Source organism: Hyperolius riggenbachi, chromosome 3 (genome assembly GCF_040937935.1).
Source record: "Hyperolius riggenbachi isolate aHypRig1 chromosome 3, aHypRig1.pri, whole genome shotgun sequence".
NCBI classification, from domain to species: domain Eukaryota; kingdom Metazoa; phylum Chordata; class Amphibia; order Anura; family Hyperoliidae; genus Hyperolius; species Hyperolius riggenbachi.
The window spans coordinates 474,262,751-474,290,087 of record NC_090648.1 but is presented as its reverse complement, the minus strand read 5'-3'; the positions used below and the strand labels follow the sequence as shown (position 1 = coordinate 474,290,087).

Here is a 27,337-nt window from a genome sequence, read left to right as displayed (position 1 = left end):
ATGTGAACCAGCCCTAAAACTCCAATATAACATTCAATAAACGGGTTTTCCTATTTTTTTTTCAACCATAAAGTTACCATATTTGCATTGTCTGTTTACAAATTAGAAGTTCCCAAAATACAGTTTTTCTGCTCTGAAAACTTCAGTAATCAGTGAGGTGCTGGAGTAAGAAGACAAAAACAGCACAATCCGGGAAAGCAGATATCCAAGTACTACTTCAAGTTATCCACTGATACTTACTCTGCTTCTCCTCCTCTTCCTCAGCATTCTCTTCCTCGCCTCTCTTGTTGGCGTCTTTTTCCTCCTCCTCTTCCTCCTCCTCCTTCACATCTGGTTGAGGGGCATCGGTTTTCTTGTGCCTTGCCTCTGCTGGTTGCTTCTGAAACAGGCCATTCAATAAACAAGTTGTATCAAATCAAGAGAAAATATTTTAACCACTTCAGGCGCTGCTCCCATTCATTCGCCAATAACTTTACCAGTACTTATAACACCTAAATGATCTATATATTGTTTTTTTCAGGACAAATTCGGCTTTTAGTGTGTGATAATTTTGTTTAGTGATCATCTTATTTTGTATGTATTTTAAAGGGACTCCGAGCAGTGCAGAAACTATGGAAAGATGCATATTTTAAAGCTCTCTTTCTCCTCTTTCCAATGATATATAAACCGCCGCCCTACGCCTTTTAGTTTTCTCTATTTTCGCGATTGAAATTGCCGCGGCCGCGACTTCAATCACGAAAATAGAGAAAACTAAAAGGCGTACGGCAATGATTTAGGTGTCGCCAGAAAGAGGAGAGAGCTTTAAAATGATATCCATCTTTCCATAGTTACATTGTATTACACAGGGCGACACTTTCCCTAGTGTCAGCAGCTCCGTTCAGCAGAAAAAGTCGCCCTGTGTAATACAATGTAACATTGGAAAGAGGAGAAAGAGAGCTTTAAAATGATATGCATCTTTCCATAGTTTCTGCACTGCTCGGAGTCCCTTTAAAAGGGAAAATGGGAAAAAATTGAAAAAACTAACTATTTCTCCATTTACATCCATTATAGCTTTACATTAAACAGTGCTGACTAGAAGTTAAACCCACTAATTTTATTTGCTCATCCATCCTGGTTACTGCAACATTTAGATTATGTTTCTAGCACAATGTATGGTGGCAATATTGTATTTGGAAATAAAGGTGTCTTTTTTTCTGTTTTTTGCTTTCTCATTGTACACCATCGATGACTACAAGGCCTTATTTTGAAAAATAATAGTAATGTACCCTCATGGCATACATATTCAAAAAACAAAGTTCCTAAGGCAACAACATATGTTGTTTCTTTCATATTCTGTCACTTTGATTTCATTTTACAAGTCTTTTATTTTGGTACAGAATATGCAAAATTGTATTTGTTTTGATTCAGTTTGTGACTAAAAAGAATACAGGAGACATGCGCCTCAACCCTAAAACTCTTTAAACTCTATTCTACTAATCACAGTTAAAATGATACCACATATGTCTCTTGTAGTGTTGCTAAAACTTTCCCAAGTTTGATCATAATTCTGAAAATGACTTTATGTTTGAGTTTGTCCCTACCTATTTTTCAGACACATTTTAGACACACCAAAATGTATTCTACAACTCGTCACTGTTAAAATGATACCACATGTGCCTCATTTAGTAGCAAACTGGCGGTGCACTCTCCCCAACACTGGACAAATATTCGTCGTTAGGCTTAAGGGCTCGTTTCCACTATTGCGTTGCAAAATTGCTACGGCAAAATTTGCATGCGGATGCGAATTTCACATGCGTGTGCATGCAAATTTCCGTGCGAATTCGCATGAAAATTCGCATGGATGACGATGTATGCGTATTTAACCATGGCAATGCCGGTGTGCTTTTCCATTGATTTCATGGAAGCCCCATATGAGTCCAGATTTCCTTTTTTTCTGCACTGTTCAGTATCCCTTTAATAAGAATACACTAATGCTGGGAATACACGGTGCGTTTTTTGCGGGTCGATTCTGCCGCCCGATCGATTCCCCGCTCGATTTCGCGCCAGATTCCCTTATCTTCCATTAATTTTCTTATCTTTTCCCATTGTCCTCCATGCAGAAACGATCAGGCGGGAGATCGGACATGTCGGAAATCAATCGAGCCGTCTAAATGGCTCAAAAACGCACCGTGTATTCCCAGCATTACGGCCTATTTCCACTTCATGCAGATTCTGGACGCAGAAAACTGACTCCAATGAATGCCTATGGGAAATCTACATCAGAAAAATCACGTTTAGTGGAAACAGGCCCATAGGCATTCATTGGAGTCAGTTTTCTGCATCCAGAATCTGCATGTAGTGGAAATACATGAGCACATGAAACTGCTGCAGCGGCGGTTCTGGATGGAGAAGAGAGCGCAGAGCATGAAAACTGAGTGCTAGGGAGTAGCCTTGAAGGTAAGTAATGCTCGTCACACCCTCCAACAGCAGAAACCATTTGCGATACTTAGAAGAGGTAAGTTTTATATATTTTATAAAATTGGTGCAGATCTATCTGCACCAATCACTATCTTTAAAAGAATGTATCTTTAAAGGATACCCGAACTGAAATGTGACATAATGAGATAGACATGTGTATGTACAGTGCCTAGCACACAAATAACTATGCTGTGTTCCTTTTTTTCTTTCGCTGCCTGAAAGAGTTAAATATAAGGTATGCAAGTGGCTGACTCAGTCCTGACTCAGACAGGAAGTGACTACAGTGTGACCCTCACTGATAACAAATTCCAACTATAAAACACTTTCCTAGCAGAAAATGGCTTCTGAGAGCAAGAAAGAGGTAAAAAAGGGGAATTTCTAATCAGTGAGGGTCACACTGCAGTCACTTCCTGTCTGAGTCAGGACTGAGTCAGCCACTTACATACCTGATATTTAACTCTTTCAGACGGAGAAAGAAAAAAAGGAACACAGCATAGTTATTTGTGTGCTAGGCACTGTACAAACACATGTCTATCTCATTATGTCAAATTTCAGTTCGGGTATCCTTTAAGTGAGCACATCACTACATTTATACTTTCTCATTGTTACCAATTAATTACGTTTGAGGACAAGTACGTGCACTAAATCATAATGTGAAGTTCAGTGGCATTGGCAGTTAAATGAATGTAACAGCTGCCACCCAGTGTGTAATAAATCAGCCATTGTGCACTTACCTTGCCGGAGCAGCAGAACAGGATGACCAGGAACACAGGCAAGGCCACTGTCAGGATGTAGACGATCCAGAGCCAAGGCCGCTCCTCAGCTGCAGCCATCATCTGACCCACAACACTGGGCTGAAACACAAACTGACATTCAGCACACAGGTATGAAAACAGGTGAAACAGCAGAACTAAATGGAGTGGGAGGATGTACCACAGATGTGATAAATTAATCCAAAATCCATTTAAAAACAGGATGTCAACTGAAAGCACAGGCTGAACAATGTAATGGAAACACTACAGATGCGTTTCGTGGGCTGAATATCACTTCTTCAGGTCAATGAGCGTCTTACTTCAGTAAGCAAAATATGGAGTGCTAATTTAGAAACTATCCATTAGCATCTATCTGGTTACTTTTTACTTTGGTTTCTGTAGAGCGACCACCAAGGTCCTAGGATCTTCCACGTTCTGAGTGGAGACAAACTAGAACTCTCCACAAGTACATCAACATGGTCGCCACTGTTGCAACCTGGGCTGTGAGAGTAGATTGTTAGAACACAATTTATTTGACTTATCTCAACATAATGCACCATACAGGGCTCCTGGTGTCTGTTTTCTTTTTGGAAGGCACATCGTAACCTTCTGAATCTCTTGATAGATTTGCCTTGCTGCTGATGTGAGAGGTCCAATGCAAGAGACAACTACGAGTTCCCATAAACTAGAAGAAACAGGCCCATCACACTGGACAACTCCCAGGAGATGAAAGGGTCATCACCTAGCTGCATGCAGGCATCAAATGATAACCAACTATTTTTGGCTAAGCTACATGGACATCTATCTGATGTTTATACACTTTGAATCAAGATACTGTTAAAGTGCCCATACGTCTAGCCACATATGGGCAGATCCACCAAGAGATAGATCTCTCTCTGATCAGATCAAGATTTGCTGACTGCCCATACTCCACGGTATGATTCCCAATCAATTAAAGTATAAAATCTCTCGGGAATTGGCCTCCGCCACTGTCTCCCCAAATAAATGTTATTGTGCCCCCTGGTGCCGTGCATTCACATCTCACCTGCTACAGCTGCTGCGACTCTTCATGCTGCTCCCGGGCTGGTCCGTCGCTTCCCAAGTGCCATCACATGGTGGCCGCATATAGCACGTGACGTTACACGGGTCTGGCGGTGCTTAGAAGCAGCAGACGTCACCGGGAGCAGCTGGACAGTCGTAGCAGCTGGAACAGGTAAAATTTACAGTGCACGGGTACATTTACATTTGGGTGGGTGGGGGGGGGGGGGGGGAAACAGCGACCGTCGCTTTCGGTCATCCTGATATTGCACGATGTGCCCCCGATCGACCACCTCGGCCCAAGACTTTCCAGCATGTTCAATTGATACATTAGATGTCGGTTGAATCATTAATAGAGCATGTATTGTTGCAGCACTGATTTTCATCAGATTCAATCAAACTGGATGGTTGATCAGGCGGCAAAATTGATGGATGTACAACCAGCTGTGAGACAACAGTGGCAGGCATTGTTTCTCACTTGGAGCCATTCTCTCTTCCATGGGAATGAACAGGCTGTCAGACAGGCAGAATCTCAGGCCATAATACCGCCAGGCCTTTCATATTGTGCCCATATTGTGCGCTCGCATGCTACATCACTCATGTTTTTACAAACCAAAGCCTCGAAAAAAGTGTCAACCCCACCTACTAGATTCCATTTTTCTAGTTCAGATATATATATCCCGGATTACGAAATATTACTTTTAGTGGTGATTGTGGTTCACCTACAGGGATTTTTGTTATTATTGGTTCTCCCATATACAATATTATTGGCATTGAAGAAATGACAGAATAACAGCCCTCTACACAGAAATTATCAGCACTTAGGACTGAGACGCACTGTCAAGCGGTTGAACAATCGCATTCCCATCGACATGAATAAACGCAAATGCATCACAACATGTTTGGCAGTGTGTCTCAGCCCTTACAGAGGGACAATCAGGAGTGTAGTCAGTTTAAAGTGAACCTCCAGACTAAAAATTTTAGCTGTACATAAGCTAAGCTCCGCCCCATCCAAGAAAACTGCCCAGGCATTTTTCTCCTGATGCTGTGCAAAGCATGATGGGATTTCTGATGATGTTCTACTTGCTTAGCAACTGGGAGGGGTGATCAGGATACAGGACAGTTGGAACTGTGTCTCATGCTCCCTGTCACCTCCTTTTAACCAAAAAGATAGCTGACCCCATGAAAATCAAACATTTGCCTGTTCTTTTAAAACAAGGTGGGTGAGAGATTATGTTACCTATCTATTTTAATTAACGTAACTAATGTAACTTAATGACAGTATGTTAGTTTAGGTTGAAGTTCCTCTTTAATGCTTTAGAAGCTGAGGGGAAATACTGAAGCAGGGACTAGACTGCAGCCCCTTTATTATCACTATAAGTTTAGTGTAACAGCCTTTGCTATACTCACTGGGGCTGGCATGCCTGTATCTTACACAAGATAAATAACATTTGTATCACACTTTTCTCCTAGCGGACTCAAAGCGTCAGAGCTGCTGCCACTAGGGCACGCTCTATGGGCAGAAGCAGGGTTACAGAGTCTTGTCCAAGGTCTCCTTACTGAACAGGTGCGCTGGCTTACTATCCATCCACTATTTATTTTCTGCTAGCGAGCAGAAAAGCATGTGGCAACATTTGACAGTCGCTTCCCATTATTCATCCGTTTTGACCCCCACAAGGGGCAGATGGAAGCGGAGTGTTTAGGCGATCCAAGACTGAACAGGAAGCGACAGGATGGAGCCCAGCATTTGTGGATAACAATAAATGATGGTACTATGCACTTTCCATTCATTTGAATAGACCGCACTTGAGCAAGGAGCGCTGCGGCCATCTTTAAACACCTTCAGAGCACCTGCGTGAAACAGTCCTGGAAAAGGGTGTCAAATAAGTAATGCAAGAACACTGCATAATTGACCAAGGCCTCATTTTAAGCAAACTTCGTTATAAGGGCTGTTTTATACTGCAAATGGCAAATGCAAAGCGATTGTACAATGAGATTTTGCTGCAACTGAATTATGTTATTTTGACTGTAAGCCAGGAAGACATGGGGAAATGCAAACGCAGGACATTTGCAAAACCGCCCATCATATAGCACAAGTACAAAAATGTTCCTACAATTTTCATTACTTTAGATGTCCTCGTGTTTTTCATATATCAGAAACTGATTGCTGAAAATCGCTTCTAGTATAAAACAGCCTTTCCATGTAAAAAATCTGCTTCATTTCGGTTGAGAGAATCCCCATTGCACCAGTATTCTGAGAGAGCTGTTCTGTTGCCTCAGGAGGAAGCTGGACTCACCTCAGCAGCTCCATCCGCCGCCTTCTTCAGTCCCCAGCCAGAGTTTCCCCAATCATCAGCCACAGATCTGTCGGAGCACACAATGAAGTTGTCAAAGAAGATGTCGGAAGTCATGGACCACAGCTCCAGACCAATAGCGAAGAAAGGAGTCATCTTGAACGGCTCGAGATCCTCAAAGAAATCTGGATTGACGATCTTGCGTGGCTTCCATATACCCTGCAGAGAACATGAAAAAAATGAAGGCTGTGGAGTACGGATGAAAGCAGTTTAAATCCCACATTAAAAATGTAACCAGCAAATTAGCTATTGAGTTTTTATTTTCTATTTGTTTGAATATAGCTGGTTACCATGAGGTAGTGCAGATTAGCACCAGATACATAGATGTAAATGGAGTCGTGTTATCCATAGCACAGCATGGTTACATTTACTTTTGGACAACTCTGGATTTCAACATATAGTATAAACAATGTTTTTTGTTGTTGTGATTTTAATGATTTTCACTACATACAACAGTTTATACAATACTGTAATACGTAAAAACAAAACCAGTCCGGTACATTTTGTACACGAAGACAACTTTGTACGTATGGGGTGCTGTAAGTAGGAAGCAGTCTGTACTGGGAATAAACTATAGAGATACTTCTATTTAGTGACAAGGCAAAATTTTGCGTTTTCGTAATTACACAAGCACATTAATAAGGCCAGACAATGGTCTTCTTACGCTCTTAACCCTTTAACTACTTACAATTATACCATCATACACAATACCATTCCAAACAAGTAAAGCCCGGTTCACACCGGATGAAAAACTGATCTTTTGTTACATGGGCATCAGTATTTCATCCGTTGTTCCCATTCAGTTCGCCACCCGCTCTGTAAAACTGTCGTCGTCATATTCCCGTTCCAGGACCGATCAGGTCCACTGCATAGGAGAAGCGCTGTAATACAGACTGGAGACGCAGCAGAAGCGTTGAGGCTTTCCAGTGGATTGAAAAAGACCAATGGAATTCCACCCTCAAACCAAGGATGCTCATTGGTCTGTTGCAATCCAATGGGAGCCTGATGATTCTTATGGGGCTCAGATCTTTATACTGGCACCTCTCCATCCAGTCTCATAGGCTACTGTTTATTCAGTCGGCATTCACTGAACGATCTAGGGGGGAAAAAAAACAAAAACAAAAAAAAAAAAGCGCAGACCGTACATCTTTGCTTCCCTTTGTCGGAACAGAATGAACAGATCCGTTATGAATGGACTGATGAGAAGAGATCCTATTGCTTTGCATAGGATCTGTTCCACTTTATTCCACTAGGCGTAACTGTTCTAGAACTGGGCTGAATGATGCCATGTAAATATAACAGTGAGTGCTAATTTTACAGTCACTGTACTCTGTATCTATTTCCATTTGCTACCTTTCAGGAAATGGGGTTGTATATTGGGAATACTGTGACAAACCTGGTAGCTGGGGTTGTCGATCATGGGTGCCTTCCATTTTCCTTTGTAGTTGGGGTTGTCAATCACTGGGCGCTGCCAGACTCCACACCCGGGCGCAGACTCACATTTGGGGTTTGCCACTTGAGGTGCCTCCCATTCTCCATCCATATCCTCATCCCTGCCACAAGGAAAAGGCTGAAGGTTACACACCAGAGAGACACAGGAGCGTCCCACGTGAAGATACACAGGCCACGGCGGGACTCACCAGTCTTCAGGCTTCTCGGCATCGGGGTCAGCAATGTATTCTGGCTCATCATCCAGCCAGCCGCTGGGCTTCACTGCATTGTCATCTGGGATCTTGGCTGGAGCATCCTCATCCCTAGACACAGACCATTCTCAATTAGGAAAAATAAGGCTGAAATTCAGCAACCGCATATAACCTATGAGCATTTCTAACTGGGCAAGTCTGGAAAGTTCTTTAGCAGTGGTATAGAGAACAATTAAAACCGCTTCCAGGCCTTGGTCATTGAAATCTACACCCAGTTTGGAACCTGCAATACCTGAACGAACGTAGATTAAAAATCATCCCTGCTGTGCACGCTGCTCACACTCACCGATTCCGCCTGATCGCTCAATCACTCTGACAGCAGAGCTTCTGTATATCAGGCTGGAACCAATTTCATTGGCTCCTGACCCTGCGATTGCTGGTGAGGAGGGGGGGTGGGGGTAGAGAGCGTGGAAGTGTTAGAGTCTCTGATCAATTTTAATTTGTATGCTAACTCTCTGTCTACTGGATTTGAAGAAAAACAGGAATGTGATATTTGTTAAAAAAGTAAACTGGGCACCTCTAATAAAATATTTGAAACAATCTCCTGGCATGAATTGCAGAGGCCAGGGCCTCCCGAAATCAGAGTGGGAACTTCAATCTCTATCAGCTGCGGCAGGGAGAAGGCAAAAGGAAGGGTTGCATACTCATATGGAGGGGGCGGAGTCTAGGAAGAAACTCCCGAAGATAAACACTTGCACCCCCCCCCCAACAGCGCACACCATTTATGGATATATGTATGTTTTATTTGAAGTGCTTAGTTCCCTTTAAAGTGGACCTGAACTCTTGCACAGGGCAGAAGGAAAACAGAGTAATGCACCCTGTATGTATTTAGAGAGTTTAGCCTGTCAAATTCCCCCTCATCTGTGACTAATCACAAGTTGTAATTTGATCTCTCCCGTGTCACCTGAATGCCATGGCAGATAAGCTCATTTGAAAGCACAGGATGTTAACAATAGCTCTGTTTCCATGAATCCGGAAGTAAACACTGCAGATTTATTGCATTTGCTGTAACAAATAAATATTTTTCTTTAAATGTTATTATGATGTTGCTTATCTTTTAAAGCAGAGAGGAACTTCTCAGACCCTCCTGTGTTGTACGGAAATCACTATCCTCCATCTCAACGTACGATTCTAGGAATCACCTCCTGTTCACACAATTTTGATTGGCAGAATCTGTTTTTGGTTTCAGATCATTGACAAGACAAAGAAATCGCCAGAGCTGCAGCCACTAGGGCGCGCTCAGTAGGCAGTAGCAGTGTTATGGAGTCTTGCCCAAGGTCTCTAAAAATACTGGCTTACTGAACAGGAAGAGCAGAGATTCAAAACCTGGTCTCCTGTTTTAGAGGCCGAGCCCTTAACCCGTACACTATAAAGCCACTTTGAGGCACAACATCATTCAGATCGATTAGTGGGGAGAATCGGCAGGATCTCCCTTGCAGTGTGTGGCCCACTATACGACTGACCACATTGTTGGGCGCCCAATGAAGTTGATCGCTTAATGGAAAATCAAGTAAGGTATGGGCACCTTTAGAGTAGAGTAAAGAAGAGGTATTCTAGAATACAAAGCAGTACCCAGTCAGAGATGCCTTCTTCTTTGCTTGGATGTACACAATGGACAGATAACCCAGCCTGCCTGAATGTCTCCATGGAGCAGAGTCAGGCCCCAGGAGGCAATGCATGAACAGTTACCAGAAAGCTGCCTAATCTGACTAGCAACTCCTCTCCTGCCCACATCCTTATTTTTACCCTTTACGTGGTTTTAGCCTGCAGTCTATATCCAGCTTTTTGCTCTTAGTAGGGTCTTAGGATACTCACCAGTCGTCTGGTTTGACAGCGTTGGGATCGGGTATTTTTGGTCTCTCATCCCAGTCCTCGGGCTTCTTGTCATCAGGGTCCTCAATCTCGCTGGGTGGGTTGACAGGCGGGTTCATGTCATTAAGTAGGTTGCCGCTGTTCACCACAGTTTGGTCAATCAAGACTTCATAGGTGTTGTCAGGATTCAAGACTATAAAAAGAGGGAAGAGGATTAAGAAAAAAAAAAAAAAAGTCTTCTAAAATATCAGCACACCTTAACCACTTGAGAACCGCAGGCTTACACCTAGCTAGTGACCTGGCAATTATTTTTTTTTACAATTCAGGCCACTGCAGCTTTAACTGGGTGCTGCAGGGTCATACAACTTGGCACAGAAATTACCCCCCCCCCCCTTTTTTGCCACCAACAGAAAGCATCTGATTGCTGCTGCTAAGGTTTTGTTTTTTTTATTAATTTATACACAAAAATATTAGCTTTTTTAAAATATTCTTCTATTCTCTCTCTCTCCCTCCCTCACCCTCAAAAGCCAATCAGTGCAATCTGCTCTCATAAGCATCAGCCTATGAGAGGCGATCATCCTTCGTGTCACTAGAGGACCCAGCTCTGTGTCAGAGCTGTCTCCATACAGCGCTGCAGATCGCATCGCTGTACACGCCAATAACCAGGGCTGTGGAGTCAGTACAAAAATCTTTCGACTCCAACTCAGACTCCGCAGTTTATGAAACCTCCGACTCAGAGTACCCAAAATGGCTCAGACTCCTCGACTCCAACTCCCAAGTCTAATACTTACCAGGGCTGTGGATTTTGTACAAAATCATCTGACTCCCCAGTTTATGAAATCACCGACTCCAACTCTGGGTACCCAAAATTGCTCCGACTCCTACTCCACAACCCTGTAAATAACCGCTGTTTTCAGCCGTTACACAGCCTGTCGGCCGCAATCGAGGCTAGCAGGCTGAACACGGAGCTCCGCTCAGGGCCAGTGCACACCAAAAAGCGCTAGCATAAAAGCAAACGCTCAGCGCTTTTTGAAGGGATTTTTTTAAAGGGAATGTCCGAGCAAAATAAAAAAATGTGTTTCACTTACCTGGGGCTTCTACCAGCCCCATGCAGCCATCCTGTGCCCTCATAGTCTCTCACTGCTGCTCCAGTCCCCCGCTGGCAGCTTTCTGACCTCGAAGGTCGGCGGGACGCATTGCGTACATTTTTACGCATTCCCGCTAGTGCAGGAACATTAACACATACATTTTTACGCATTACTGGTTTAATGCGTAAAAATACGCATTAAACCAGTAATGCGTAAAAATGTATGTGTTAATGTTTCTGCACTAGCGGGAATGCGTAAAAATGTACGCAATGCGTCTCGCCGACCTCCGAGGTCAGCATGCTGCCAGCGGGGGACCGGAGCAGCAGTGAGTGACTACGAGGGCACAGGATGGCTGCATGGGGCTGGTAGAAGCCCCAGGTAAGTGAAAGACATTTTTTTATTTTGCTTGAACCTTCCCTTTAAGGCGATTTCTAAGCATGCCTAGCGATTTTGGAGCGTTTTAGTGTAGCGTTTCTTATTTTTTGCTACAGAAGAGCTGTAACTGAACAGCTTCTATAACAAAAACCCTTGCAAAAAAAATTGCTCTGATCTAGCGCTTTTCAGAGCGATTTTCCACTTTCCTATACTTAACATGGAGGCTGAATCGCCTCAGAAATCAGCAAAAATGCTGCAGGACCAGTTTGCGTTTGGGGAAAAATGAATCGCTCTGGTGTGCACATTCCATTCAGATACATTAGCCAAGTGTCAGGGTTTTTAAAAACGCTCAGAACCGCTCTTGGACCAGCCCATAGTGTCATGACAGGGACAAAGTCCATAATCTTGGTGATAGTTCCATATTGAGGGAAAACTGTGTGTTGTTGAGTCATGGTGGACCTACCAAGGGTGTAGAGGTGAGTTTTCTTGTCAGAGAAGTAGGATTTCAGGTCAGCATCGGGCCTCTTGGCATGTTTCTCCTCATACTCTCCGGTTTTGGGGTTCTTGTGACGGAAGATAAAGTGCAGCTTGTAATCTTCTCCACACTTGTCAGGCCCAAACATGATGGTGTAAGGTGTTTTATCGTGGAAATGATCCTACGGGAACAAATTATTTTAGATCATGAACAAATTAGATATGTACTACAGTACTGAGCTCTGCTTCCTGACAATGGCCTCAATTCACGGAGCTTTACCAAACACTTTATCAAACGTTTGATAATTTACCTCATGGGTAAAATCTAATTCTGAATTCACTAAGGCGTTATATGTTTATCGAATGTTTTATCGATAAAACGTTCAATAAATCTATAACACTTTAGTGAATTCAAAATTAGATTTTACCCATGAGGTAAATTATCAAATGTTCGATAAAGTGTTTGATAAAGCTTAGTGAATTGAGGCCAATGGCTGCAAATGTTCAGTAGCAAAGGGTTGTTAAAATACCGTATTCAATAGTTTAGTTTTTTCAAACTCACAGATTTTCACAAATGCGGTAATAGTTTAGTAATTTACTTACTGCAAAACTGCACGACAACTCACTGAGATTTTAACCTCAAATTGGTATTTGATTGATTATTGCAGCGTAGGAGAAATGGATAAAAGTTGCACATTTTTTTTTCTTATTGTACTGACGGTAAAGTGCAAGTCCAAGGTGCATAAAATTAAGATTAGATAAGTATCAGTATTATTGCTATCAATTGCTCCATAATAATATTGTGACATTATGGAAATCAGGCCCGGTCCGCCCATGATGCCAAGTGAGGCGACTTCCTCAAGCGGCAGAAGTCTGGGGGCAGCACCAGGCAGAAACAGGAAGTAAAGAGAGTGCATGGCCAACTGTACCTGGCTAACCTATGCTGGGGGCAACCGTACCCGGCTACCAACACTGGGGGCACCTATACCTGGCTACCTACCTATACTGAGGGTGTTTTTTGGGGGCTTACCGCAGCTATAACGTGCAGTGCAAATTGTCGGGTGCTGTGCGATCATTCCAATTTAGGGAAGGGGGGGGGGGGGGTACATCCTCACAAGTTTTCCTCAGGCAGCAAAAAGTCTAGCTCTGGTCCTGATGGAAATGTTTTATGATTAACTTTACTTTTCTGAATAGTTTAGTTTTCACCTTTTCTCTCCTCCCGTCTATAACATTACAGAATGGCTGTTTGTTAGTTACTGACAGCTTCAGGCCAGAAATACAGAACATTTTACTTGTGTTACCGCATGCGATCATCTTTGTTAGCTTACATTTATTGAGGCATTTGCCTCACAAGTCAGTAATTTACCTCACTAGTTGGTTATTTTAGCTTTCCATGTGGTAACAGCCTAAGCCAATTGACATTTCACAAACTGTTGGTAAAAATCAGCCGTTTTCTGCTTTACTGCATGCGCTAATGTTTAGTTAATTGAAGTCAAGGTTACAATTGCCCTTACATATTCTCCTGTCAGCATAGGCCTTGTTTCATGGCTCACAAATATACGAATGTATTTCATGGCTCAAGACCAAAACTGCCTTCACAGGTACACAAGTAGAGAACAGCCTATTTGTACGAATTTTGGTAAAACACATGTAATAAATAATGTATTAAATGTTCTTTCAGGCATGACTACGTATTGTACAGTATTGTATGTGTGGCAGCACATCATATGAGATCACGAGGCTTACCAGGTTGGTATCGGCGGTCTTGGACAGCAGCTTCACATACGCTCCACCGCACTCTATGCCATTCTGAAAGTTCACTTCATACCTAAAAAAACAGCAAGTTTACTGATTGTACTGCAAAAGTATATTAAAGCTTTATTCCTGGCAGCATACTGCATGATGCGCCCATTGGCCAATCCCGTAATGTGCCGCCCATGGAGACTGCTACCTTTCCTTGCTCTGGCATAGATCCTCTAGTGTCCCGTGCAGTTTTTTTTTTGTTTTTTTTTTTAATATACAGGCCACTAGAGCTCCAGGCTCACTGTCATGTGACCGCAGTGAGCTCTAGTGACCGTCTTGGAAAGCACCCAGGAACACTAGAGGAAGCAAGTCAGAGCAAGTACAGGTAGCTCTACATACCAAAGCATGCTACACAGCATATACGGGGAGTACAGCTGTTCCCCTAATGCCAGCGTATATGGGAGTACAGCTGTTCCCCTAATACCAGCAAATACGGGGAGTACAGCTGTTCCCCTAATACCAGCGTATATGGGAGTACAGCTGTTCCCCTAATACCAGCAAATACGGGGAGTACAGCTGTTCCCCTAATACCAGCGTATACGGGGAGTACAGCTGTTCCCTGAATACCAGCATATACAGGGAGTACAGCGGTTCCCCCTAATGCCAGCGTATATGGGGAGTACAGCTGTTCCCTGAATACCAGCATATACGGGGAGTACAGCTGTTCCCCCTAATGCCAGCGTATATGGGGGAGTACAGCTGTTCCCCCAATACCAGTATATATGGGGAGTACAGCTGTTCCCCTATTACCAGCATATATGGGGAGTACAGCTGTTCCCCTAATTCCAGCATATCCGGGGAGTACAGCGGTTCCCCGAATACCAGCATATACGGGGAGTACAGCTGTTCCCCTAATACCAGCATATATGGGGAGTACAGCTGTTCCCCCAATACCAGCATATATGGGGAGTACAGCGCTTCCCCTAATACCAGCATATATGGGGAGTACAGCTGTTCCCCTAATACCAGCGTATATGGGGAGTATAGCGGTTCCCCTAATAGCAGCATATACGGGGAGTACAGCTGTTCCCCTAATACCAGCATATACGGTGAGTACAGCTGTTCCCCTAATACCAGCATATACGGGGAGTACAGAAGTTCCCCTAATACCAGCATATATGGGGAGTACAGCGGTTCCCCTAATACCAGCATATATGGGGAGTATAGCGGTTCCCCTAATAGCAGCATATACGGGGAGTACAGCTGTTACCCTAATACCAGCGTATACGGGGAGTACAGCTGTTCCCTGAATACCAGCATATACGGGGATTACAGCGGTTCCCCCTAATGCCAGCGTATATGGGGAGTACAGCTGTTCCCTGAATACCAGCATATACGGGGAGTACAGCTGTTCCCCCTAATGCCAGCGTATATGGGGAGTACAGCTGTTCCCCCAATACCAGTATATATGGGGAGTACAGCTGTTCCCCTAATACCAGCATATATGGGGAGTACAGCTGTTCCCCTAATACCAGCATATCCGGGGAGTACAGCGGTTTCCCGAATACCAGCATATACGGGGAGTACAGCTGTTCCCCTAATACCAGCATATACGGGGAGTACAGCTGTTCCCCTAATACCAGCATATATGGGGAGTACAGCTGTTCCCCCAATACCAGCATATATGGGGAGTACAGCGGTTCCCCTAATACCAGCATATATGGGGAGTACAGCTGTTCCCCTAATACCAGCGTATATGGGGAGTATAGCGGTTCCCCTAATAGCAGCATATACGGGGAGTACAGAAGTTCCCCTAATACCAGCATATATGGGGAGTACAGCGGTTCCCCTAATACCAGCATATATGGGGAGTACATCTGTTCCCCTAATACCAGCGTATATGGGGAGTATAGCGGTTCCCCCAATACCAGCATATACGGGGAGTACAGCGGTTCCCCTAATACCAGCATATACGGGGAGTACAGCTGTTACCCTAATACCAGCATATACGGTGAGTACAGCTGTTCCCCTAATACCAGCATATACGGCGAGTACAGCTGTTCCCCTAATACCAGCATTATCGGCGAGTACAGCTGTTCCCCTAATACCAGCAAATACGGGGAGTACAGCTGTTAACCTAACATCAGCGTAATAAAAACAATTGAAACAAAACTGGTTAACTTGTCAATACAAGCAGGTCAACGCATGCCCACTACGAATGTGGTGTATGGGCAGCCTATTTAAACACGAACAACCCTATCAGGATAGCTAGAAAATTAAAATATAACTTATCAGACCATTAACCTCCCTGGCGTTCTATTAAGATCGCCAGGGCGGCTGCGGGAGGTTTTTTTTTTAAATTAAAAAAAAACTGTTTCATGCAGCCAACTTAAAGTTGGCTGCATGAAAGCCCACTAGAGGGCGCTCCGGAAGCGTCATTCTGATCGCCTCCGGCGACCAGAATAAACAAGGAAGGCTGCAATGAGCAGCCTTCCTTGTTTTGCTTACATCGTCGCCATAGCGACGAGCGGAGTGACGTCAGCCGACGTCCTGACGTCAGCCGCCTCCGATCCAGCCCTTAGCGCTGGCCGGAACTTTTGTTCCGGCTGCGCAGGGCTCAGGTGGCTGGGGGGACCCTCTTTCGCCGCTGCTCGCAGCGATCAGGCAGCACACGCGGCTGGCAAAGTTCCGGCTGCGTGTGCTGCTTTTTATGTTGCAAAAATCGGCCCAGCAGGGCCTGAGCGGCGACCTCCGGCGGTGATGGACGGATATATTCGTCCATACCGCTGAGGAGGTTAAAACAATCTAACTCCTAGACTGCAATTTGACTGTGAACAGATCAAGAGTAGGGTTCCCAATAGGAATAAGGTCCCTTTTAGGGCTGCACGATTTTAGGGAAAAATCGAAATTGCGATTTTTCTCTCAGAAATTGCAATTTCGATTATCGCTCGATTTTTTTCACATCCTGCTTTTTCGCACTTTGGGGCAGTGGGGAGGGGGTTGGGGGCGTGTTGGTTCACCACGGTCCGCAATGCCCAGTCCGCACTGCCCGGTCCGCTGTGTGTAATACCGTGCTTCTGGCCCCGCTGTGCGCGGATTGGCCAGAAGCAGTGAATATGTATAAGTGTTAATGAGCGGGGGGCGGACCCACTCGAGCAAGCGGCCGGGCACATACAGCATTACCAATCACTGGCTAGCAATGGAATGACGGCAGCGGTAGGCGGAGCTGTATGCTCTGTATATTCACTGCTTCTGGCCAATCCGCGCACAGCGGGGCCAGAAGCAAGGCAGACAGCGGACCGAAAAACCGAAGGTACTGACGATCAGCAGATCGTCTTGCCACGAACCGCGGTTTCGGTTTTAAACCGAAAAACCGTGCAGCCCTAGTCCCTTTCATATATTAATTGTTGTATTAGGGACAACCCTAAACCCTAGAGTAAAGAAAAAAGCTATTATCTACAACAGACCCCCCCCCCCCACCAACCTAACATGTTTCACCCCCTTTAATTGGAGGCTTCATTGGAGGTAAACATGCGCAGTGCTAAAGGTGCAAGTACATTGTGCAAACAGCATTTAAAAATATACATTTCTCTAAACAGTCAGTGTATGGGCAGCTGACAGATCTCTCTTGGCTGATGGTGTAATGGTTAAGGGCTCTGCTTCTGACACAGGAGACCAGGGTTCGAATCTCGGCTCTGCCTGTTCAGTAAGCCAGCACTAATTCAGTAGGAGACCTTTGGCAAGTCTCCCTTACACTGCTACTGCCAATAGAGCGCGCCCTAGTGGCTGCTGCTCTGCTCTGGCGCTTTGAGTCCACAAGGAGAAAAGCGCAATATAAATGTTATTTGTCTTGTCTTGTCTTGTCTTGTCTCTTTAATCAGATTCAATCAGAGAGAGATTTGTCACTTGGTAGAATCTGCCCATCATCGCTAGATGTATGGCTACCTTTAAACTGGACCCAAATTAAAAATACAAGATTTCAGTAATAAAATCTATTTTCCAACTTATAATAATAAATAGCAGCCTTTTTTTCAGCTGCATGATGATCTAAAATATTTTACACATTTATTGGAGGAAAACCTCCCTTACTTTCATATTGCTGGGACAGAATCCGGCAGACTTGTGGAGGAGATAAAAAAACAAAAACACAGGCTGCTACTGATGATGGAGCTAGTGAACAGGCTGCTACACTCACGTCTGTGCACATGTGGGAGCAGGGAAGGTCAAGCCAAAGTGTCCAGAAAATCCAAAAAGAAATCCCGCTGCACCAGATGGAGGGATATAATCAAAAAAGACCTTTATTTGTAATCCAACATCAAAGTTTGCAAGGAAAAGCTCACGCGTATCGGAGCAACGGCTCCTTAATCAAGCTAGGATTAAGGAGCCGTTGCTCCGATACGCGTGAGCTTTTCCTTGCAAACTTTGATGTTGGATTACAAATGAAGGTCTTTTTTGATTATATCCCTCCATCTGGTGCAGCGGGATTTCTTTTTGGATTTTCTGCTACTGATGAGGTCACAGGGAAGGTGATCTCAGCTTGTGTGAGATTTCACATAGATGACGCCCCTGCGAGGGAGGGTAGCTGATGACAAACACACCCATGATCTAAAACCTCCTACTAAGTTCAGAAGTAATGGCTGCCACCTGTATAACCCTAGTTATGACAAGAGAAGGGTGAAAAGCTTGCACTGAAATGCTCATAGGCTTGAAGGAGTGTTTATTTATCTTTGCATGTGTCAGAGTGGTGCAACTAAATATTTTGAATTAAAAAAAGGTGTGGTTTGGGTCCGCTTTAAGCTTACTAGTCTCAACTGATGTAGCATTTGTATTTGCCTTAAATTTCTACACAGAGACCTTTATAAGGGCCTTGGTTGTTCCGCGTCACTGACAGTTCACGCGAACACAATTACATCTGGCCATTTTCCACTCAGCATAAATAATCATCTAAGTGAACAGGATAAACGCCATGCACTTACTGCACAATCAGAGGCTTCTTATCAAAGACAAATGGCTTTTTAAGCTTGCTGGCAATCGCATGGTGCTTGGCTCGTGACATCAGCACAAGTCCTTTGTCCCCGGGGAGTTTAGTTTCTTTCATCTCTGCTACTTCCCATTTGCCTAAAAAGAGAGAAAAACAAAAAACAAAAACACATAAAACTCAAAACTGTGTGTGTCTCATATTGTCCACAAGGTAATACAATATCTGCAGAAAGCCTTCTGCATTTTCCACCTGACAGACGCTATTGTCCGAGTTCTGTATAAAAAGGAGCAAATTAAACTGGTAAGAATGGCTTGAGTATATTTTTAGCTTTTGTAAAAATGCAGCATCTATTTTTAAACATCTGTAATACGGCCCCGCAGGGCACTTTCCGACAGATATTTATTTACTGTTCAGTAACTCACACATGAGAATGTTGCTAAAATTAGCACACTCTATGGGGGAATATTTCTGAACATCAATTTTCAGAGGACTTCTATTAACAGGAATAAGAATTAGCCGGAAACTGCGTGATCAGGAAAGAACCAAATTAGACAGCTGGTATCTATTTGGAAAAAGAAAGCTTTGTCCTCTGGCATCAACAGCACCCTCATGTGACAAAGTGCAGAGCAAGCATTCTAGGTTTTTGTGGCTGGCATTTTGGAAAACCTTAAAGCGGATCCGAGATGAAAAACTAACTATAACAAGTAACTTGTCTATATATCTTATCTAAAAGTTTAGATAGTTTACACAGCAAATCTAGCTGCAAACAGCTTCAACAGTATATGATTATTTCTTCCTGTGATACAATGAGGAAAGCCATGTTTGTAAACATTAAACACAGGCAAGCTTATCTGCATCTTGAGCATTCAGCTTGTGAAAAAAACCCTAATCCCCCCTCCTCCTCCCCTCTGCCTCTGAAGTCTCTGGCTTGTAATACCCCCCCCCCTCCTCCTGCCCAGACTGAGCTCCCATGAGCCCTTGCTATTGTCTGAAAACGCCAAGGCTCTCTGAAAAGCTGTGGGCGAGGCTTGTTTAGTTTACAGGTAATAAGAGTATTAAAACAAAAAAGTATTTGGCTTGAGGAATGCCCTATAAACTATAGGAAAGGAACAATTATGCAATGAGTAAAAGTTCATCTCGTATCCGCTTTAAGAGTAGGAACACACTAGGCAGAATCGCATATGCATTTTCCACTATGTCCTATGCAAAACCGATATGCGATTCTGCCTAGTGTGTTCCTACCCTAAAGCTGAATTATTGAAAATACCTTCTGTGTTAAGAAGGCAAATGATACTCAAAGACACCATATGGTATGACATCTGGCAGCACTCTCATAGCCAGGCTCTTAGGCAGAAGTGACCCTGTCTCACTGAGAGATCATTATCTCTGTGTGATGCTTTCCAGTAATCTGTAGTCATCCTGCTAGAATACATGCATCTCCATCATAATTTCACACCATTGGACCATAGTGTGCGGCTTGGGCCGGCCCTGCGGATAGTGTGCGGCTTGGGCCGGCCCTGCGGATAGTGTGCGGCTTGGGCCGGCCCTGCGGATAGTGTGCGGCTTGGGCCGGCCCTGCGGATAGTGTGCGGCTTGGGCCGGCCCTGCGGATAGTGTGCGGCTTGGGCCGGCCCTGCGGATAGTGTGCGGCTTGGGCCGGCCCTGCGGATAGTGTGCGGCTTGGGCCGGCCCTGCGGATAGTGTGCGGCTTGGGCCGGCCCTGCGGATAGTGTGCGGCTTGGGCCGGCCCTGCGGATAGTGTGCGGCTTGGGCCGGCCCTGCGGATAGTGTGCGGCTTGGGCCGGCCCTGCGGATAGTGTGCGGCTTGGGCCGGCCCTGCGTAAGTGGCTGGGCCAGCACCGTGGACAGGAAAAGCTATTGAGCAGAGGAAACGCGGCAGCCAAGCTTGAAATTGCAGGATCTTCAGTAGTCTCTTGACTTCTATTTCTATGTGGTTTTTACGTTGTGATCCATAGAATATACAATGTGGAATAATTATTTGATCCCCCTGCTAAATTTGTAAGTTTGTCAACCTGCAGAAAGCAATGAACGGTTTGTAATATTTATGGTTGTTTAATTTCAATGAAGAGAAACAAAAATCACCAATCAGGTCGCTGTCATCCTAGTTACGTTCTGCTCGATGTAGCAGAAAACTGTTCGGCCACCAATCAAACTATTACTTCCAGTTTGATAAACGGTTTAATATTGGAGTGACCGTTGGACAGGTGACAGGGATAAGATTACTGATGGAAGTGATTGAGTTTACTGACAGCACTGACCTGTGTGAGGCCGTCTTTGAGAGAGAATGTCTGTCCAAGCCGGGGGCTGCTTTGTTAATAATAGTCTAACATTTGTATAGTGCTTTTCTCCTATTGGATTCAAAGCTCTTTAGAGCTGCAGCCACTAAGGGCACACTCAGTAGCCCACCCTGCAGTGTTACAAAAAACAAGAAAAGAAAAACTGACCCTGCGGTGCTTGGGAGTCTTGACCAAGGACTCCTTACTGAATAGGTACAAATCTACTGGTCTACTACATCAGAGGCGGTGCTCTTAACCAGTACACTATCCACTGAGCTGGGATGCAGAGTCCTTCTTTCAGAAGAGAAAGGAGGACAATGGGAGGGATGTTAAAAACTTCGTACACATGCTAGAGAGAAACTTGATATGAATAAAATTGCTTATTTTTTTTTGCAATATTCTACAAATTGTATACAATTCGTCTTTGGCCATTGTAAAATCACTCCTCACCCTGATTACTTATTTTTATGTGTAAGAACATTACATTTCCCCATTTGACCTGTGACCCCCTCCTCCCTTATACAGATCTCCCTGGTAGTTTAGTAGTTTACCCCCCCCCCCCACCCCCCTACAGTAGGCAACCCTGGTGGTCTAGTGTTTCCCCATAGCTTTCCTGGTGGTCTATTGGTCTCTAGGTGGTCTAGTGCACAGTTCCCCCAACCATGTCCTCAAGGCCCACCAACTGTGGTTTTCTGCAAAACATTTACTAACATTCACATGAGGTAATTAGTGTCTCAGCAGAGCCAATTACCTACCTGTGTGGACTTCCACAAAAGATGCACTGTTGGCGGGCCTTGAGAAAAGGGTTGGGGAACACTGGTAGTGGACCGGCCGCCAGAGAGATACGTAAAAAACGCACTTCTTGCGCAAACTGACCACGACTGGAGGAAGTTACGGGACTTGATACTGGAGCTGCGGGCAGCAGGGGACGGCGGCGTGGGAGCGATCCTTCAGTTGGGGCTAGAGGAAGCCCCAGGTATGTATAAAACTTTTTGTTATCCCCATCTCTGGTACACGTTAAAGTGAACCAGAGACTAAGCACCCTCATGTATTTTATGATTTACATCAGTGGGAACATTAGAGAAAACACCTACCCTGCTCTCTGCTTCATCCTTTACTGATCAGCCTGCTTGTTATCAGGCCCTGATAAAATCCCGACTGAGCATTCAGTCTGGCTTTGCTCAGGAATCATCATTGCTGAGTCTCTAGAACCGCTGGTGTATAGCAAGCCTATAAATTTTACAGAGCCACACCAACCCAACGTACTGACGGCTAGAGTCAGACTATCTGGTCCACATCAGTGGACAATTATACTGTACGTTATTAAGCAGGAGAGCTTTTCGGTCTTATAGCCCCCTATATTTTCCTATTGGTTCTGGGTTACCATGAGCTATCTGGGTATCCTGTAGTACATATAGTGATTTGGAGAGATCTAGGCCTATGGCTACAGCCACTTTATGTGAGTGCCCAGAGATGTCTTCACCCTTATCTGCTAACAAAGCAGTTACTGCAGTGTACAGATGGTGCCTTGAGCACATATTGCCTTGATAAAGGGACCCTTCGTGGTCCCGAAACGTTGGCTTTGAACCTTTATACATTTTCAATAAAGTATCGCATGGGATGTGTCAGCCTTCACTTTGATATGTTTTATAGAGGCATCATCCCCTTTCTACAGCTGCAGCACTCCAAATAAATAAAGCTCTAATCCCAGTGTGTGCGATACAACCTACCTTGCACCTATGCCCAGAGTCATGTGGTAATCTATGGTCACCAGTCAGCCTTGTACAGAGAGTTTGGTCACGTGAAATGGTCCTTCATTATGGTTTCTGATAAGTGTGATTTGAGTACAGACAATCCTTCCCTGTCCTCTTCATTCAGCTCTATGGAATAGCAATAGCTCATGATGGATATTTGCACTGCCAATATTAGGAGGTCTTCAGCTTCTCTCCATAGTAGAGTACATGCTGCTGAGCCAACAGCCCAGCAGATGCATTTACATGGTATGTTCTGCAGACTACAGAGAACACATGCATCTTGCCTGACTAGAGGTCATCGCGCACCCCTGAACTGAGCATTGTTGAATTTTTATGCTGTATGTAGTGAAAGCAGCTCTTACCATCGTACTTGGCGATCTCCTCATCCGTGTCATCCTTCTTTGCCTTCGAAATGACCCACCTAAACAAGATTTTGTGTTTAGTTTCAGCCGCATAAATAAAATTTAGAGAATAACTCAAAACTCCTATTAGGCCATTTAGTGGACAATACTGAACAAAATCCGAAATCCAGTGGACAGACCGCAAGGAAAACCCTTTACAGCTAGGTTAACAAGCAAAAAGCAGCATATAGGTGTTCTTACCCATCCATTGTGTCTTTGTCAAAGGCTTCTGCGAAATGAACCTCGCCAGTTGGGAATGGAGCTTTGTATGTAACCTACAAGTAGTAAAACAGATTTTCAGGACAAAAGGCGAAAACAAAAGTAAAAGAATCTGAAATTAAACACAAGCTCACACCACATGGTCTGACTGAAGCTGACCAACGTAATGGTTAGTTGATATTATACGTTATTTATAAAGCGCTACCATATTATACAGGGCTGTACAATAGGTAGGGAAGACAGTACAACATTAACCACTTAACATCTCAGTCGTTTTCAGCTTATGCATCCGAGCAATGTTCACCTCCCATTCATTAGCCTATAACTTTATCTCTACTTATCACAATGAACTGATCTATATCTTGTTTTTTCCGCCACCAATTAGGCTTTCTTTAGGGGGTACATTTTGCTAAGAGCCACTTTACTGTAAATGCATTTTAACAGGAAGAATAAGAAAAAAATGAAAAAATTCATTATTTGTCAGTTTTCGGCCATTATAGTTTTAAAATAATACATGCCTCCATAATTAAAACCCACGTATTGTTATTGCCCATTTGTCACGGTTATTTCACCATTTAAATTATGTCCCTATCACAATGTATCGCGACAATATTTGGAAATAAAAGAGCATTTTTTCCGTTTTGCATACATCACTATTTACAAGCTTATAAAAAAAAAAAAAATAGAGAGAAATATTTCATCTTTAGATATTTAACCACTTTACCCCCACGCGTACGGATTTCTCCGCCCCTTTTTCCATCCTTTCACCCCCAGGGACGGAGAAATCCGTACTCTGCGCACTCCCGCCGCTGTCCGCGCTCCCGCTTGTAAACACGCCGCCCGCCGCTAGTAAACACGCCGCCGCCCGCTCGCCCAGAGATCAACGAACGGGAAAATCCATTCCCGTTCGTTGATCTCAGCCCCGCAATTATCTGCTGCCGCTCGGCTGAGCAGCGCGATCATTGTGAAAAATAACAAAGTCCCAGCCTCTTTCTACTTCTTGCAAGCGTCCGGAAGGACGCTTGCAGGTCGCCTGAAACAAATTTGTAATGTAAAAACTACACCCTAACCCTAGTAAAACTACACCCTAACCATTTTTTACACACAAATAAACTTGTTTTACACAAAAAATTAACTCCTTACCTCCCACACTCCCCAATTTTTTTTTTTTTTTTTGTAATTAAAAAAAATAAATTAATTACAATTTAAAAAAAATACATAAATAGTTACCTTAGGGACTGAACTTTTTAAATATTTATGTCAAGAGGGTATAACACTGTTACTTTATAAACTATGGGCTTGTAATTAGGGATGGACGCAAAACTGAAAAAAATGCACCTTTATTTCCAACTAAAATATTGGCGGCAAACATTGTGATAGGGACATAATTTAAACGGTTTTATAACCGGGATAAATAGGCATATACATTTAATGGGTTTTAATTACAGTAGCATGCATTATTTAAAAACTATAAAGGCCGAAAACTGAAAAATAATAAATTTTTTCCCACATTTTTCCTATTTTCCCATTAAAACACATTTAGAATAAAATTATTCTTGGCATAATGTCCCACCTAAAGAAAGCCTAATTGGTGGCGAAAAAAACAAGATATAGTTCATTTCATTGCGATAAGTAATGATAAAATTATAGACGAATGAATGGAAGGAGCGCTGAAAGGTGAAAATTGCTCTGGTGGTCAGGGGGTAAAACCCCTCAGTTGGGAAGTGGTTAAAAAGTTTAGACCCTTAGGTAAATATTTATGTTTGGTTTTTTTTTTTTTTTTTTTTTTATAGTAATGTTTTTTTTGGTTTTTTTTTTATTAAACATTTTATGTGGGCATTTTTGGGAGGGTGGGATATAAAAGTGTTTTATTTGGGGAAATATTGGTGTAGTGTAATGTTTTTGGGTATTTACTTGTAGTTTTACTTTTTGGCCACAAGATGGCAATCTCGATTTTTTTTTTACATGACGTCACTCTAAGCGTACAATGTACGCTTAGAGGGACACAGCTTCAGAAAGAGCGAAGCTTCCGAGAGAAGCTGTCGCTTTTTCAGCGGGGGAGAGGAATCAATGATCGGGCTCCCTAGCCCGATACATTGATTCCGTGGCTACCGACTCCGCGGCCGGGAGTGCGCGTGCACACGCGCGATCGGCCGCGGGAGCGCGCCTGTCCGACGTTTTTATACGTCAAGGAGGACAAAGTGGTTAAAAAGAGAATCTGTAAGGTTAAAAAATTCCCCTGGAGAGTACTCACTTCAAGAGAGGAAAGCCTCTGAATCCTATTGAGGCTTTCCCCATCCTCCTGTGTCCCACTGTGGTCTCGCTGCAGCCCACTGAACAGCGGCCAAGTAAATATTTAACTTCCCGGCTCCAGCGCAGTAGCGGCTCTCAGCTCGGAAATAGCCGATCCCAGTCAGGTCCGCTCTACTGCACAGGCAAGTCTCCTGCGCAGTACAGCGGACTCTACTGAGATCGGCTATTTCTGCCGATTTCCGAGCAGAAAGCCGCAAAAGGGAAAGGTAAATATTGCACAGCCTGACAAATTCTCGGCTTTGCATTCAGTGGGCTGCGTTGAGACTGCCGTGGGACGGAGGAGGACGGGAGAAGCCGCGATAGGATTCAGAGGCTTCCCCCTGCCGAGGTGAGTACCAACCAGGGGAACTTTATTTTATCACAGAGTCTCTTTAAACTCCCTGGCGGTTTGTTAAAATCCGCCAGGGGGCAGCAAATACCTTTTTTTTTTAATTTTTTTTTTTTTTTTCATGTAGCGAGACAATGTCTCGCTACATGATAGCCGCTGCTGAGCGGCATCCCCCCAGCCCCTCCGATCGCCGCCGGCGAACGGAGATCTGCGGCGACGGGTATAGCGGCGGTTCGGCGGGCAGCGGCGGCGATCGGAGGTTACACGCAGCTAGCAAAGTGCTAGCTGCGTGTAACAAAAAAAAAAAAAAATTATGCAAATCGGCCCAGCGGGGCCTGAGCGGTGCCTCCCGGCGGCATAGCCCGAGCTCAGCTCGGGCTTACCGCCAGGGAGGTTAAACAAGGCTACCTATGTACATTACAGTGCTAAACAATGGTACACAGAATAGTGATGTAACAAACATTGATAAATGTAACAGATAAGTCACTAAGTCCATATGGTGGTAGGGAAGAGCACACAGGTAGGAGGGCCCTGAAATAGGCTAACAATCTTACGCTCTCTACATTCTAGATGTAAAACAAGTGTTACGTATTCTGGGATTTTAATACAGTACCAAAATGAGGACCATTTTGCCAAATGAATAATGGAGAGTTATAAGTATAAAAGAATATTATATGATGAGGAGGGAGTAGTTTCTACAGAGTCCTTTAAAACTGTAAGACTTGAAATTGCCAATATCTGCCCATCCTTGTGTAAGGGGCTGCGGTCGCACTGTATGCAATTAGCTGGTTCTACTCCTCAGCAGTGTCCACATGCAATTCACTTTTTCTCCTGAGCTTTCCCCTGGTTGATATTTTTAAAAAAGTGCCAATAAAATGCATTTTAAGCCACCAGCAAGCAAGAAAATACTCAAAATAATTCCGATAGTATTTTTTCATTTACTTTTTGGAACTTTTTTTTAGTTGAAAAGTGCTGGAAAGTTATTTTGAATTTGAAGATGAAAAATGATCTCCTAGGAATAAAAACTCAGGCGAAAAAGTGAGTTGCATATGGGCGCAGGTGTCTATGAGAGAATTCATCTAAATACCAGCATACAGCATAGGCACCCCTGATCCAATAACTCAGAATATACAGTGTATCAGTCATTTAAGAGCCACAGATTTCCTGAATGCTGAGAGTGCGGAACACATAACTATCCTCTTTCCCTGAAATTAAGACATCCCCTGAAAGTAAGTCCTAACAGGAATT

At 43.9% G+C, this 27,337-nt stretch overlaps 1 protein-coding gene across 1 annotated transcript in view; it reads right to left on the bottom strand.

Moving 5' to 3' along the window:
• Window positions 1-27,337, bottom strand: part of CANX (calnexin) — a 78,316-nt gene that overhangs the window by 9,323 nt on the left and 41,656 nt on the right. The window contains exons 3-13 of the mRNA XM_068278088.1: window positions 23,431-23,504; window positions 23,191-23,249; window positions 18,773-18,914; window positions 13,800-13,881; window positions 12,043-12,235; window positions 10,120-10,309; window positions 8,242-8,355; window positions 7,998-8,154; window positions 6,545-6,760; window positions 3,192-3,311; window positions 241-379 (exon numbers count right to left, since the gene is read on the bottom strand). Coding sequence (XP_068134189.1) covers window positions 241-379; window positions 3,192-3,311; window positions 6,545-6,760; window positions 7,998-8,154; window positions 8,242-8,355; window positions 10,120-10,309; window positions 12,043-12,235; window positions 13,800-13,881; window positions 18,773-18,914; window positions 23,191-23,249; window positions 23,431-23,504 — 1,486 coding nt within the window. The remainder of the gene's footprint in view (window positions 1-240; window positions 380-3,191; window positions 3,312-6,544; window positions 6,761-7,997; window positions 8,155-8,241; window positions 8,356-10,119; window positions 10,310-12,042; window positions 12,236-13,799; window positions 13,882-18,772; window positions 18,915-23,190; window positions 23,250-23,430; window positions 23,505-27,337) is intronic.